Genomic DNA, 12,425 nt, shown 5'->3' on the forward strand with positions numbered 1-12,425 from the left:
TTTAGCATTTTAGATAAACACTACAAACTCTGAATTGCTTGTCAGAACAAAGTATTGTTTTTACAGAACATGAGCTGAGTCAAATGAGTTAGGGTTCTCTTTCCATTTTTTAATTTCTAAGGGCTATTTTTAAAGCTCTCCCATGTTCAGCCAGAAAAAAAGTCTTACCACCTGTGTTCTGTGTCCAAGACATTTGCTGTGTTATTAGAGAAGGAACTGTTTCCTAGCCTGCTCCTCCAAGAAAAGCCGACCCCTCTGCATCACCAAGGGGCTCAGCCTCTATCCCCCACCAGCTTTTGGAAACAATTGAACTTCAGCCCCATGTGAAAACAGTCACTGACAGTCCAGCCGTGTTGTGGCACCCCAAGTCCATGGGAGAGGGTGAACCTTCCAGGTGGCACAATATGGGTGCCCCAACAGGCACCCATATTGTGCCACCTGGCAGGTTCACCAGGGATCCCCCCCTGGTGAAGGCAGGGATCCCCCCCTTTTTAAAGCCTTACCTTTTCTTCCTCTCACTTTCTCCTTTCTAGATACAAACCCCATCACTCCAATGAATCTGAAACACCTTTTTGTTTTTTGACTGTCACCGTGTAAATCAGGAGATTCAGATCTCAATTATTTAGCATCCCACTAACCCTGCACCATCTGCAATCTTCACTAGCAAAGAGATGTGTGTGTGTCTGTGTATCCTTAACTTGATCACTGTTTGAAAATACAGGATGTTGGATGAAGAACAATTCCACCCCATGGCATATAAAAGCTTTAGCACTGATCTCTCATTTTGAGATCTGTAGCTGAGACAGTTTCTCATCGAATACGTAAAGCAGTCCCTGTAAATGATACTGTTAGCAAAATAAAAAAGGGCATTTGGTGCTGCATCCATTGCTTTGGAGATGCCCAAATGTGCTCTGCCAGCACAGATGCCATTTGACTGACATTAGCTGGCAATTGTTACACTCATAACTCCTCACTTCTTCTTAACAAAGGCTTTGCCTAGCCATCCACTTGTGCTGATGCCTTGAGAGGCTGCCTAGAACAGAGATTAGACAGTGTTAAAGGAATAAAGAAGACGTTTATTAAAAAGGCTTTCAAAGGATACAACTTGGGCAGTACAAGAGCCACTCAAGATGAACAACAGGCCATGAGTTTTTTACACTTCTATGAGCTTTCATCTATTTACATATTTGGGTTAATTGTCCAATTACAGCTTCAGGTTATGAAGTCAAATCCTCACTGTTTGCTCTCCTCAATTCACCCTTGTTTATACTTTTTGGGTCTGAAGCTGCAATGGTTTCCTTGGTTCTTGGGCTGGAAAAGCATTGGTTTGTCTAACGAAACTGTGAGGAGAACTTGCTAACACTTTCTATGAAGTTCAGAGTTACATACTAATGCAGTACAGAATCTGGATAATACGAAAGCTAAAACTTAGGGCATCAGTGGCCTTATGGAAGGTGGCCAGGAAAAGTCACTGGAAAATCTGTATCATTACAAAAAAAAATTCTTGAGGAGTTAGTGCACAAATTACTTGGGCTTAGAAGGGCTAAGAGTTAGTATTGGGGGTTCAGAGAGCTTCATGGCTGAATCCCTTGGCCTCCTGAGCAGGAGTTGTCCAAGCTCATCTTGCTGTGGAGGCACTTGGGGAGAGAAAAGGGGGTGTGGTGGGGCTCTGCAGGGAGCAGCTCAGCTCATCCCTACCTGCCCTTACACCTCACAGACAGGGCCAGGGTGAACACAAGTTCTCCTGCACCATCCAGAACTCTCTGCATGGCTTAAAACTGCAGGCAGCTTCCAGGAAGTCTGGAAGGGAGCACAGACAATGCCAGGTGGGAGCAGAGAGCATTGCTGCCACGTTAGTGGCTCCTGGTGCTGCATGCCCTGCCTCCCCGCTGAGTGTGACTGTGTCTCTCCAAGACCTTGCCACAGGTCCATTCCTATGTCTGCATGTGAACAGGCCAGATCCTGGGGCCAGAGTCTGTCCTCCTGGGTTTGCTGTGTGCCAGCAACAGGAGCCCAGGGCACATCAAGCTTAGCAGCGGACTTCGTTTTCCTCAGAGCATCTCAGCAAGCCTCCAGCTCTAACCTGCAGGATCACACAGAAATAAGGGGAAAATGAACACAGACTGATGCATGGAACATTTCCACTCCACCCCACCTCCCCCCCCCAAAAAAAAAAAAAAAAAAAAAAAAGAGAGAGAAAGTAAGACAGAAGCAATCTGTTTTATTTCCTGGAAGGAGTTATTGGCATATGCCTGAGTTGGGACCACAAAGACATCCTGCTGGCTGTGTACATACCTTTGCACCAGGGAAAGTCCTCTGTCACTGTGATGCCAGGATGGGGGAAGTGTATGCATTAACACATGGAGCAATCAGGCAGAATTTAATCTGAGAGCTTTGAATTGTGGCTGCTGAAAACAGGGTCTGGCCAACATATGGGCTCATGAATCTTTCCTGACAGCCCTACAGTTATGGAAGCAAGAAGTGGAGCCTCCTGGTTATAAATTGGTCATGAATAAATGTGGGTTGACAATTAGAAGGTTTCTAATAATCAGAGGATTAGGTTCTGGGAACCTTCAGACAGGAGTGGACTGTGAACCTTTGTCACTCCCAGTAGAGCAGCATAGGAGAAGAGAGGAGAGAACTAAATAGCATGGAGATTTTATCCTGTCCATGCCCCCAGGGATGCCTTTGTATCACCTGCTAATGGTACAAAGCAATAGCCCTGGAGCCGAATTTTGAATTTCTTAAAAGTTTTGAGTAGAGTGGCCAGAAAGAAATGTCAGATTGTCAGGGTCTAGCTTGCTGGGCATGTTCTCCCACCATAAGGACACCAAATTTCCCGTCTGAGCAGTGACCACCCAGGGTTGTTGGCAGTGCCTGTGACCCTGAGCCCTCTCATCCTGTGCCATGGCACTGGGACATCCTTCAGTCCACAATCCCAAATTTTCTATAGGATGCTAGAAATTATTTTGCACCATGGATTGTGTGGATGCTTTTAAGTCTCCTGTTGGAATAATTGTTTTGTGGCACAACTGCCTGCACTGACATTTAAATGCAACTCTCCCTCCCACTCTAGACCTGCTGCGCTGCCAGCAGAGACCTGGCATATCCAGTATGAACATCCTTCCTTCCAAGGTCACAATCAGGTGTCTAGGAGGTGAGGAAGCCTGCTCATATCTGGGATGAGGATCCGCATGCAACACCAACAGCAGCAGCTTGTCAGCCTCTCCCTGGGACCTTGAAAAATGCTTCAAGCAACCGGAGCAAAAACGATGCCACTTTCAGCTAGTCAGACTTCATTTATTTCATTAGGCCATGAACTCTGATTTTTTGCATTATCCACAGAGACTTCTAGGATGAGCTAAGACTCACATGTGCAATATGAATGAGACAAGCAGTAGAAATAAAGGATAAACAAGGAAGAAACCCCTCCCTGTAAAGTTATTCAGGGATCCGGAGAGGAAGAGAAGGAAGAAGGAAAAAGCCCTCATGCCTATTTTCCATCTCTTCTTTAGAACATTTTTACATAGCACCTGACTGTGACAATAACACAGCTAGCAATAGCCCCTTCCTTTGTAAACAGGAGGCTCAAACAGTGGCAATAAGTATTGACTGGTGAGTTATTGTGAAAAATATTCACATGCTGTGCTCTCTCACTGTGTGTCTGTAGGTAAAGCTCCAGCAGATCTCAAAGATAATATTCTTTCATGCTATTTAAATATGCACACCACTCCTTTTTTGAAGTATCTCTCATTTTCATTAGAGCAGAGTTTCCTCTTAAGATCCTGCCACAAGAACCTTTATCAGGGCTCTGAAACACCACCTGCACTCCACCAGCAGCCCAAAAAGGATGCAAGGGAAGAGCTCAGCTCTGCTGAGGGCCATGATGAGCAGGTCAGGGCCTCTCCTCACTACGTGTGAGGAACAGTTACTGAACTAAATAACCCTGAAAAATACCCTCTAACCAGGCATCAGCAGGGAAATGTTATAAAGTACTTCCTCTTTAACAAGAACTGGGTCAATGCACTTTAGGAAGGAGGGAGTGGCTCTGTGCTGGTGACAATGACATAATTTTTATGTTGGTAACCAGCACAAATAGCTGACTGCAGGTGGAAGACTTCTCTAATTTGGATGCATACAGTGGTCTGAAAGCTTATGGGGGAGGTGGAGAGTTTACCAGTTTACTTGCCTGGAGCCCCCTCAGTTTTATCATCACTGAAAGGGAGGTGAGGAAAAGATTACCAACTCTTCATTTATCTAAAGATATATATAAATAAAGAATATAATACAGGGACAGCTGCACAAAGTGAAGGTTGGGTCACATTCCCACTTAAGGGCACCATGAACTGAAAGTTGCACTGCCCCCAGGAATGAAGCTTGTGCAGGGAAAAGGGAGTGGGTACACCACCAGTACCCACAGGGACTGTGTCAAGGTAGGGACAAGGACTGCAGGACAACCAGAGGCTCATGTTTAAACTGGTTAAAGCTGATCTTTCTGCTTTAGTGAGGGAAATCCCAGTACAAACTCAAAAGTACCTGAGTGTGACAATAGTACGTGCAACTTCAAACTCAAAACAATGTTAAAAACTCCCAAATTAAACCCCCAAACAAACCAACCCAGCCCCCCTCCATCCCCCCAGAATTATAGAATAACAAAAAGCTGAAGACCTGAAATGAGTAGACCACACAGCCATCCCTGTAATTTGCTCCACTTACCACTTCCTTGCAAGCTGTATTTACTCATATACCAATAATGCTGTGAATAGAAATTAGCACCCCTTCATGTTGATAAAAGGCAGGCACGTGGAGCTTTCAGAGACACTTTAGCAGTGTGCACAGGAGAAAAGCAAAGAAACCTTATGGGGCTGGAAACATTTAAGAGGCACTATAATTGAAGCAAGACAAAATAAATAGAGCTGTAAATTAGACCAGATTTGTCACAAGTAATCAGTAAATGCAGAGATTTCTCTTTCAGGTCTATTGCATCTCAATGAAAAAAATTGAAACACATTCAGATGCCAAACACAGTAACAGACATGCTAGTCAAGAAACAAAAGCATGCAAATACAGCATTTTTCAAGAAGAAGAAATATGCATCACCAGCAAATCAGCTGGCACAGAACTGTGGCTGGTTCATGGTAATAACAGATTTTACACAATCCTACTCCAGGAATTGCTCGTGTCTCCCAGACTTTGCAGCACAGAGATTAGGACTGGGTTTGCCAAGTACTGGTATTGGTTTAGGAAATACAGCAATTACCTGCTGATCTCAGGGATGGGGTAGATGCCCTGCTCTGCCCCCAGCAAGCCCACTACATATTCTGCAAGAAATGATACGAGAAAACAAACACAGGGACTTCACTTCAAGCTCTTTCTAAACAGCAGACCCCATTTCTCTATGCTCAGCTCCACAAAGTAAAATAAGAAGCATATCCATAGTCCAGCAAAGTACACCTCGGTCAACTATAAAGGCAAAGAGAAGAACTGGCTAAGCATGTCCCGTGCCCTCAAGTGTTTGTGCCATCCTTTTTGTTTGGCACCACTCCTTGCACGGGAAGGCAGCACAATTGCCTGGCCTCGCAACAACCTTATGAAGAGCTAATGTTGCCATCGTGTGGTAACCTTCAGAAATAAAGTGCACTCTGGTAGTTCTCCGTCTCCCCTGTAGCTTTACAAAAAGGAAGAACTAGCCTTGAGGGCTGGACAATGCCCCTGGACTGGAAGGAGGGTGGCTTGCCCACAATACAGATTTCAGAGAGGTTTCATGAGTTCTGAAAGGAGTACCAGATGCTGCTCACGTGGAACACTCAGTCAGTAACACACAGTGCAGGAACCGAAATCTCATCTATTGTGTTATTGCTCTTTTCCCCTTTTGGCCAAATTGCAAAAAACAGTTGTTAGACAGAAGTTCTGCTGGTCAGGTGTGGCGTTACAGAGCCCAGCTTTAAGGCACAGAATGCTCTCCCCCCAGTAGTGCCTAAATCTTTAATGCCCCACTCTTGTGGCAGTGCTAGTGCAGACACAACCTTTTATATGTTTCATACCACCACCAGGTCGCTCTCCAGGACAATCCCAGATCCCAAGGATTACTGTACACCTTGTATATCCTGGAAACGTTTCAGCTGCCTCAGCAGCTGCCGAGTCATAGGAATGAAAGCACTGGATAAATTGCAATCATAGGCAAAGATGTTCTGGGGAAGACAGTACCTTTAAAAACTAGTAAATGCTGTAGAAGCAGCATTTCTGAGCTCCTTATGATTGAAGGCACATCTATTTTCTGTACAGGCACTTTTACCATTTTTTCCCCTCAGTCTTATATAACCAAGCTAAACAGTAGTACATAAAAAAATCAAGAACCCTAAGGGACAAATCTTTCACCTTAAAGGACCTCCAGGTTGATAGAACTTTGAAGTTACTTTGAAGTTAAGAGTTTCAGAGTAGGTGGATTTAATCACTTCAAAATCCACTTTAAAATCAAGGTCTCCAGACACTTGAACATGGCTTTTAGTCACAATTTGCATATTTTTTTTTTCCTTAGCAGTTATAACCCTATCAACCATGTGCTTGAACTCTATTTCCAAGGGTATATAAATAGCTCAAGACAACACTAAGTGTTTGGGTATGCCTAATGCTGGCTGAAATAAAGCAGCACTAACCATATAAATAGTTAAAGCACACATTTTTAGCAATATATGCTTATCAGTGTATTTCAGAACATGTATTTGAGTATGTATATGACAATACAAAGGTCTCACAACCTTCATTGTTTAAAATATACTTCTTCCTTCAAATTATATTTGACTGAAAAAGTAATCTGCTTTTAAATTACCAGATACCTCAGACTTGATAAGATTTCTCCAACCCATTTGAAGAAAATCTAACTCCTGCCAAGAATCTACAGGAGGAAACACAGGAAATTACATGGATGCTGACACTGAGATTTGTAAACATTATTTTCCAATGCAAAGACTAAACTGAGCAGTTCAGTTTCAGATTAACTAATTTTTAGGTCATGCTCCCTTTTACTTGATGGTTTTGATTAAAGAGTGGAAATTATATGCTGCATAGTTTAAGGAACTGGAGTTAGTTAATCTCAGGTCTTGACACAAAAAACTTACCCTTAAACATTTCAAAAAACAAGCATACTAAAATACATGCCAACAATTTCCATCCTGTTAGTACATCACAAATTGCTGCTCACAGGGCAACTATGGTGTTTGACATCTGAAGCAGTCAAGTATTCCAGGTCACAACTTAAAAAATTGTGGAAGTTTATTAGAAAATAATTCAGTGTTTGAACAGCCCCTTGTCAAGTCTTTTCAAATACTGACATTCTGTGTTCTAACCAGAACACATCTTTCCAGCATATGCCTGAATTTATACAGAACTATTATGTGATTATTTTCATGTATTCTGCACTCAAGACTTTGCAAGTAACATTGTATATTCCCAACCACTTCCAATAGCAGACTGCTTTTAAATGTCAGGATCTGACCTACTTCAAATAATTGGAAATGCAATTATTTCCACTGGCATTGTGTACAGAGTTCTGGCCACAGCATGGCAAAAACATTTCTGCATGTTCCTGGGGAATACTAGAATCTAACACTTGGACATTAAAAATGAGACAGACAACCACTCTTGGTCAGAAATAAAAACAAATGTATGATTAAAATTTAAATCAAATGTTTGTAATTTTAAAATTAGAACAAGGACACAGAATTATACATAATGAGAAGGTAATTTTATTTCTGTGCCTTCTGTGCCTTCGGTGCTGGTGCCTTCTCTGGCTTCTTAGCCTTGGGTGCCTTCTCTGGCTTTTTGCCCTTTGATGCCTTCTCTGGCTTCCCTGGCTTCCCAGGCTTCTTGCCTTTTTTAGCAGCGATCCTCTGGAGCTTCTTCATTTCATGCTTGATGATTCTGTTTCTCTGTTAAAAAAAAAAAAAAAGAAAATGTTTACACTTCATCAGCATGAAAAGAGCAAGAGTTCAAATACTGTGCCTTAATTCAAATTCTAAGCTTTCAGATTCTGCCTCTTTTCATCATCACCCTTTATCATGCATTGTATCTGAAATGTCAAATTCCACCTAAAACTGTTCTAATCTACCAACTGGACATTATCATTCTGGCTGGTAGCTCAGGCATCTCAATATTTCATGTGTAATGATTTTCATTAGAGGGTGAAATACTAACAGCTACCCATCCAGAATATTTGATTTTATCAGCTGACAATTCCATCCTCAGCTGTAACTGGGGAGGACTGACACATGGATTATACAAGTTCAAGTCTGACCAACTACAGAAGAGAAAGTGGTAACATACTAAAATGCATGGAAAATTCAAGGCATTCACACCCACAGTGTCATCCCATAACCCAAGCTAGCTGTGTAAGTAAGCTACTAACACTGGATGTGACTCTGAAGTGAAAGCTACAAGCATTAACCCCATGAAGCAGCATTCAAACACTTACCATTTTCTTCGCTTTCATCACCTTGTAGCGATCAAAGTCAGTCATTTTGGCTTTCTGTGTGAAAACAATCAGTCATGAAATTCTGATATATGCAAGTAGTACAATTCAGCATTCCAAAAGTAACTGATCATCTCTGAATGAGGTTTAGCTGCAATTCTGGAACTAGCTCAAAATTTAAGGCGTTTGCACCATCCCAGGATGCAGGAAAAAGAGGCTGTTATAGAAATAACTGAACAAAACCATATGCACTGTTAAAATACAGGAAGTTTAAGCTGGTAAATTAAAAACCTGTGTCTTGTCTACCTTTAATCCAAGCTTACTAGTGAAAATATGCAGCCTCTAGACTGCACCTAATTTTACAAAGCAGAAGCAGTACATGTACTCCTCATTCAGTGAAACACTGTTACCTTTTCTCGGGCCTCAATCTTCTTTGCCCATCTTGTTGCTGACCATTTCTCATTTATGTTTTCCTTCTCCCAGGCAAGTCGCACACACTTCTGACGAGCGCTGCATGGAACATTCACACAATCATATTCACAGTCTTCATTAAAAAGAAAGTTCTCCCTGATGTTGGCCTCCCAAATTTCATTCAAGGGAAGATGACTCCACTACATTACTTCAGACACCTTATTTCAAGTCAATGTCACATGCATCTCAGTGGCCTAATTAACATTCTGTTGAGTAAGTGCTGTGCTAGAACTGACAGAATCACAGAAAGGGTCAGGCTGGAAGGAACCACAGCGGGGTCAAGAACTCAAACTGCCCTGCTCAAGCAGGGCCACCCCAGAGCATATGGCACAGGATTGTGTCCAGGTGGTTCTTGAGTATCTCCAGTGAGGGAGACTCCACAACCTCTATGGGCAACCTGTTCCAGTGCTCAGTCACCTGAGCTCCAGGAGATCACATCTCTCTTGTGCTGAGGAGCCCAGAACTGGACACAGCACTCCAGGTGTGGCCTCACCAGAGCAGGATCACCTCCTTCACCCTGCTAGCTGCACTCCTCCTAACGGCCCCAGGACACCATTGGCCCTCTTGGCCACAAGGACACTGCTGGCTCAGGGACAGCTTGTCCACCACAACCCTCAGGTCCTTCTCTGCAGAGCTCTTTCCAGCAAGTTGGCCTCAAACCTGTACAAGTGCTTGGGACTATTGTTCCCTGGCTGTGGGACCCTTCACCTTGTCCTTGCTGAACTTTCAAAGTTTTCTCTCAGTTCATCTCTCCAACCTGTTGAGATACTTGTTTGAATAGCAGCACAGCACTCTGGGATATTAGCCACTCCTCCCAGCTTTGTGTCATCAATGAACTTGCTGAGGAGGCATCTGCCCCTTCATCCAAGTTCCTGATGAGTAAGTTAAACAATACTGGGCCCAGTATTAAACTTTGGGGGACACCACAGGTGACAGGCCACCAACAAGACCCTGTGCCACTGACCATGGACCTCTGGGACCCACTCCCAAGCCACCTTACTGTTCAAATGAGCAGCTGCTCCTAGCACTGCTTGAGGATCAGAAGCACTGCCCTTTCCTGAGTCTAAATCACAGAAATTCTTATATCAACTGAGCCAAAAGAACAGAATGAGTTCAGTCTCCTGCAATTCCAGTGGAGTTCTGTAGGCAGAGAGCCTATTTAATGCCTGAAGGTGACTTAAACTGTAGCATAAGCAAAGCTGCAGCAGCACTAACACTGCTGTCCCCCACACCATCCACCACAGAACTAGCTGTGAGATTTCCTTTGCTCCTGAACAGCAGCTATCAGCCAGCACTGGCACTGAAAACCTAAATATATTTAACAATGACACCAGAGCATGCAAAAATTTTACTGTTAATCCACTACAGTTTGAACCTTTTAGATTTAGCAAGGATCAGCCATCAAGTGACAGCATGGGGTTTTTTAGACAAGTCAAGAAAGATGCCAGCTCACCTGTGTGGGAACTTCAGGACAAAGTCAGTCAGCTGCATGCACTTGAAGGGCATGGCCTGTCTCCTGACACCACTGCAGGGGCCATCCACCAGTGCCTGAGAAAGGGAAACAAATGTGGGGGGTCTGCAGCAGTTTTCTCACTGCACTTGATTTAAACAGCTGCTTCCTAATAACGTAGGAACAGTATCTTGACAACACTCATCCCAAACCGAAACTCGTATTATGCAGACAAAAGTGGAGATGGTTATATCTTGCCTGCACAACCCAACCTTTACAGAAAGAATTTTAAAGGCCTGCCTTTGACAAAAAAAACAAAACAAAAAAAACCACCAAAACCTGAATTAAAAAAAGAATGCAGACAAAACTAAGATGTGCACAAGAAGAGTCCCCTAGCATAACTATTCACTTTCCACATACATTAATGACATTTAATTGATAAGTTTAGATTCCAACTGACATCCCTTGTCCCCTTCTACACCAAGGAAACACAGCAGAGAGGGGGCTGTATCACTTGCTGGCAGGCAAAAGCGTGCTCCTAAAGGTATCAAATACAACAGCTATTAAATCCTACTATTCTGTCAATTGCTTATTTGAAAGCAGAATTTCTATTGAAGTCAATACACACAGCCTTAGCATACAAGCCTCTGTTAAGGCAGAAAAGAGGAAATACAGGGGCAGCACTCACAACTTACCCTGTTTTGGTCAATGACATCCACGATGGCCACCAGCTTGCCAGCGTGTGGCCCGAAGGAGATGAAGGCAACTCTGCCAATCTCCACGAAGCGCTTAAACACCTGGGAGGGTAGAAATGCACAGTTAGGTGAGAACACACCCAAGGCCATTTTCAGATTCAAGGCTCTGAGAACCTTTAAAAGAGCTCCCAAAAAACTCACAGAATGGTTGGACAGAGACCTTAAAGATCACCTAGTCCCAACCCCCTGCCGTGGGCAGGAACATCCTCCATTTCACCAGGTTGCTCAGAACTCTCCCACAGTAAAGAATCTTTTCCTACTATCTGATCTAAACCTACTCTCTTTTGATTTGAAGCCATTCCCCGCTGCCCCATCACCACATGCTCCTGTACGCAGTCCTACCCCATCCTTCCATTAAGTTCCCTTCAGCTCCTGGAAAGCTTTCGGACTGCACGAAACCCCCACGCCAGAGCACAGCGGCCGCGCTCCCGCCGCGCTCCGAGCCCGGCCCTGCCCGAGCCCGTACAACACGCGGAGCGCGGCCCCGGCCTAGCGCGGCTGAGACGGCCGCGGGCTCCCGGCCGACGCCGCGGGTGCCGGCGCAGGGAAGCACGGGCGAGAGCGCTGGGGCAGCAGGCGGGAAGCGGCGGGAGCGCGGCGGAGAACAGCGGGAAGCGGCGGGGCCGGCGGAGCGGAGCATGGTCGCACGTACCATGATGGCGGCGGCAGCAGAGAGGGCGGGGCGGCCCCGCCGGCGCCCGGAAGCCGCCGAGGCGTCGCCGCTGCGCCTGCGCGGGGCGGGACGGGGCGGCCGCGGGGAAGCGCGCTCCGCGTGGCCGTGGCTCGGCCGCGCGCATGCGCTGTGGCGTCCTGGCGCCTGTCGCTTCCCGTTCCTGTCCCAGGTCATCGATCCCTCTGTCCGTCTGTCGGCCTGCACGGCGGCAGGAGGTTCTTTCCTGAAGAATCAGTTCTTCTCTCACCGCCTGCAGGTCCCGCCCTCCTCTATAGGCACTGCGTTAAACTGTGCCTCTCTGGGGTGCTCCGCCGCCCAGCAGGAGCGCAGCCTACGCTGCCAAGTGGGGGATACACCGAGAGTGTCTAAAGTCAGAATGCTCTTGGTGTGAGGGCTTGTACACTTCGTGCCGCTTTCGGCTGGTGGAGTTACCTTCTTCACAGTGGCCTGCATGGAGCTTTGTTTTGGAGTTGTGCTGACCACAGGGTTGATAATATGGAGATGTGTTTGTTGTTGCTGAGCAGGGCTTGTACAGAGCCAAGGCCTTTTCTGCTTCCCATACTGCCACACTGGCTGGGAATTTGGGAGTGCAGTTTGGGAGGCTGAGAG

At 45.2% G+C, this 12,425-nt stretch overlaps 1 protein-coding gene across 1 annotated transcript; it reads right to left on the reverse strand.

Moving 5' to 3' along the window:
* Window positions 1-7,669: 7,669 nt before the first annotated feature.
* On the reverse strand, window positions 7,670-11,865 carry RPL14 (ribosomal protein L14). The gene is made up of 6 exons (XM_009086159.4): window positions 11,796-11,865; window positions 11,084-11,185; window positions 10,392-10,486; window positions 8,878-8,977; window positions 8,471-8,524; window positions 7,670-7,928 (listed from the first exon to the last, which is right to left on the reverse strand). The coding sequence occupies exons 1-6, from the start codon at window positions 11,796-11,798 to the stop codon at window positions 7,746-7,748; spliced, it is 537 nt and encodes a 178-aa protein (XP_009084407.1). The 5' UTR covers window positions 11,799-11,865; the 3' UTR covers window positions 7,670-7,745.
* Window positions 11,866-12,425: the final 560 nt, after the last annotated feature.

Source organism: Serinus canaria, chromosome 2, assembly GCF_022539315.1.
Source record: "Serinus canaria isolate serCan28SL12 chromosome 2, serCan2020, whole genome shotgun sequence".
Classification (NCBI taxonomy): Eukaryota; Metazoa; Chordata; class Aves; order Passeriformes; family Fringillidae; genus Serinus; species Serinus canaria.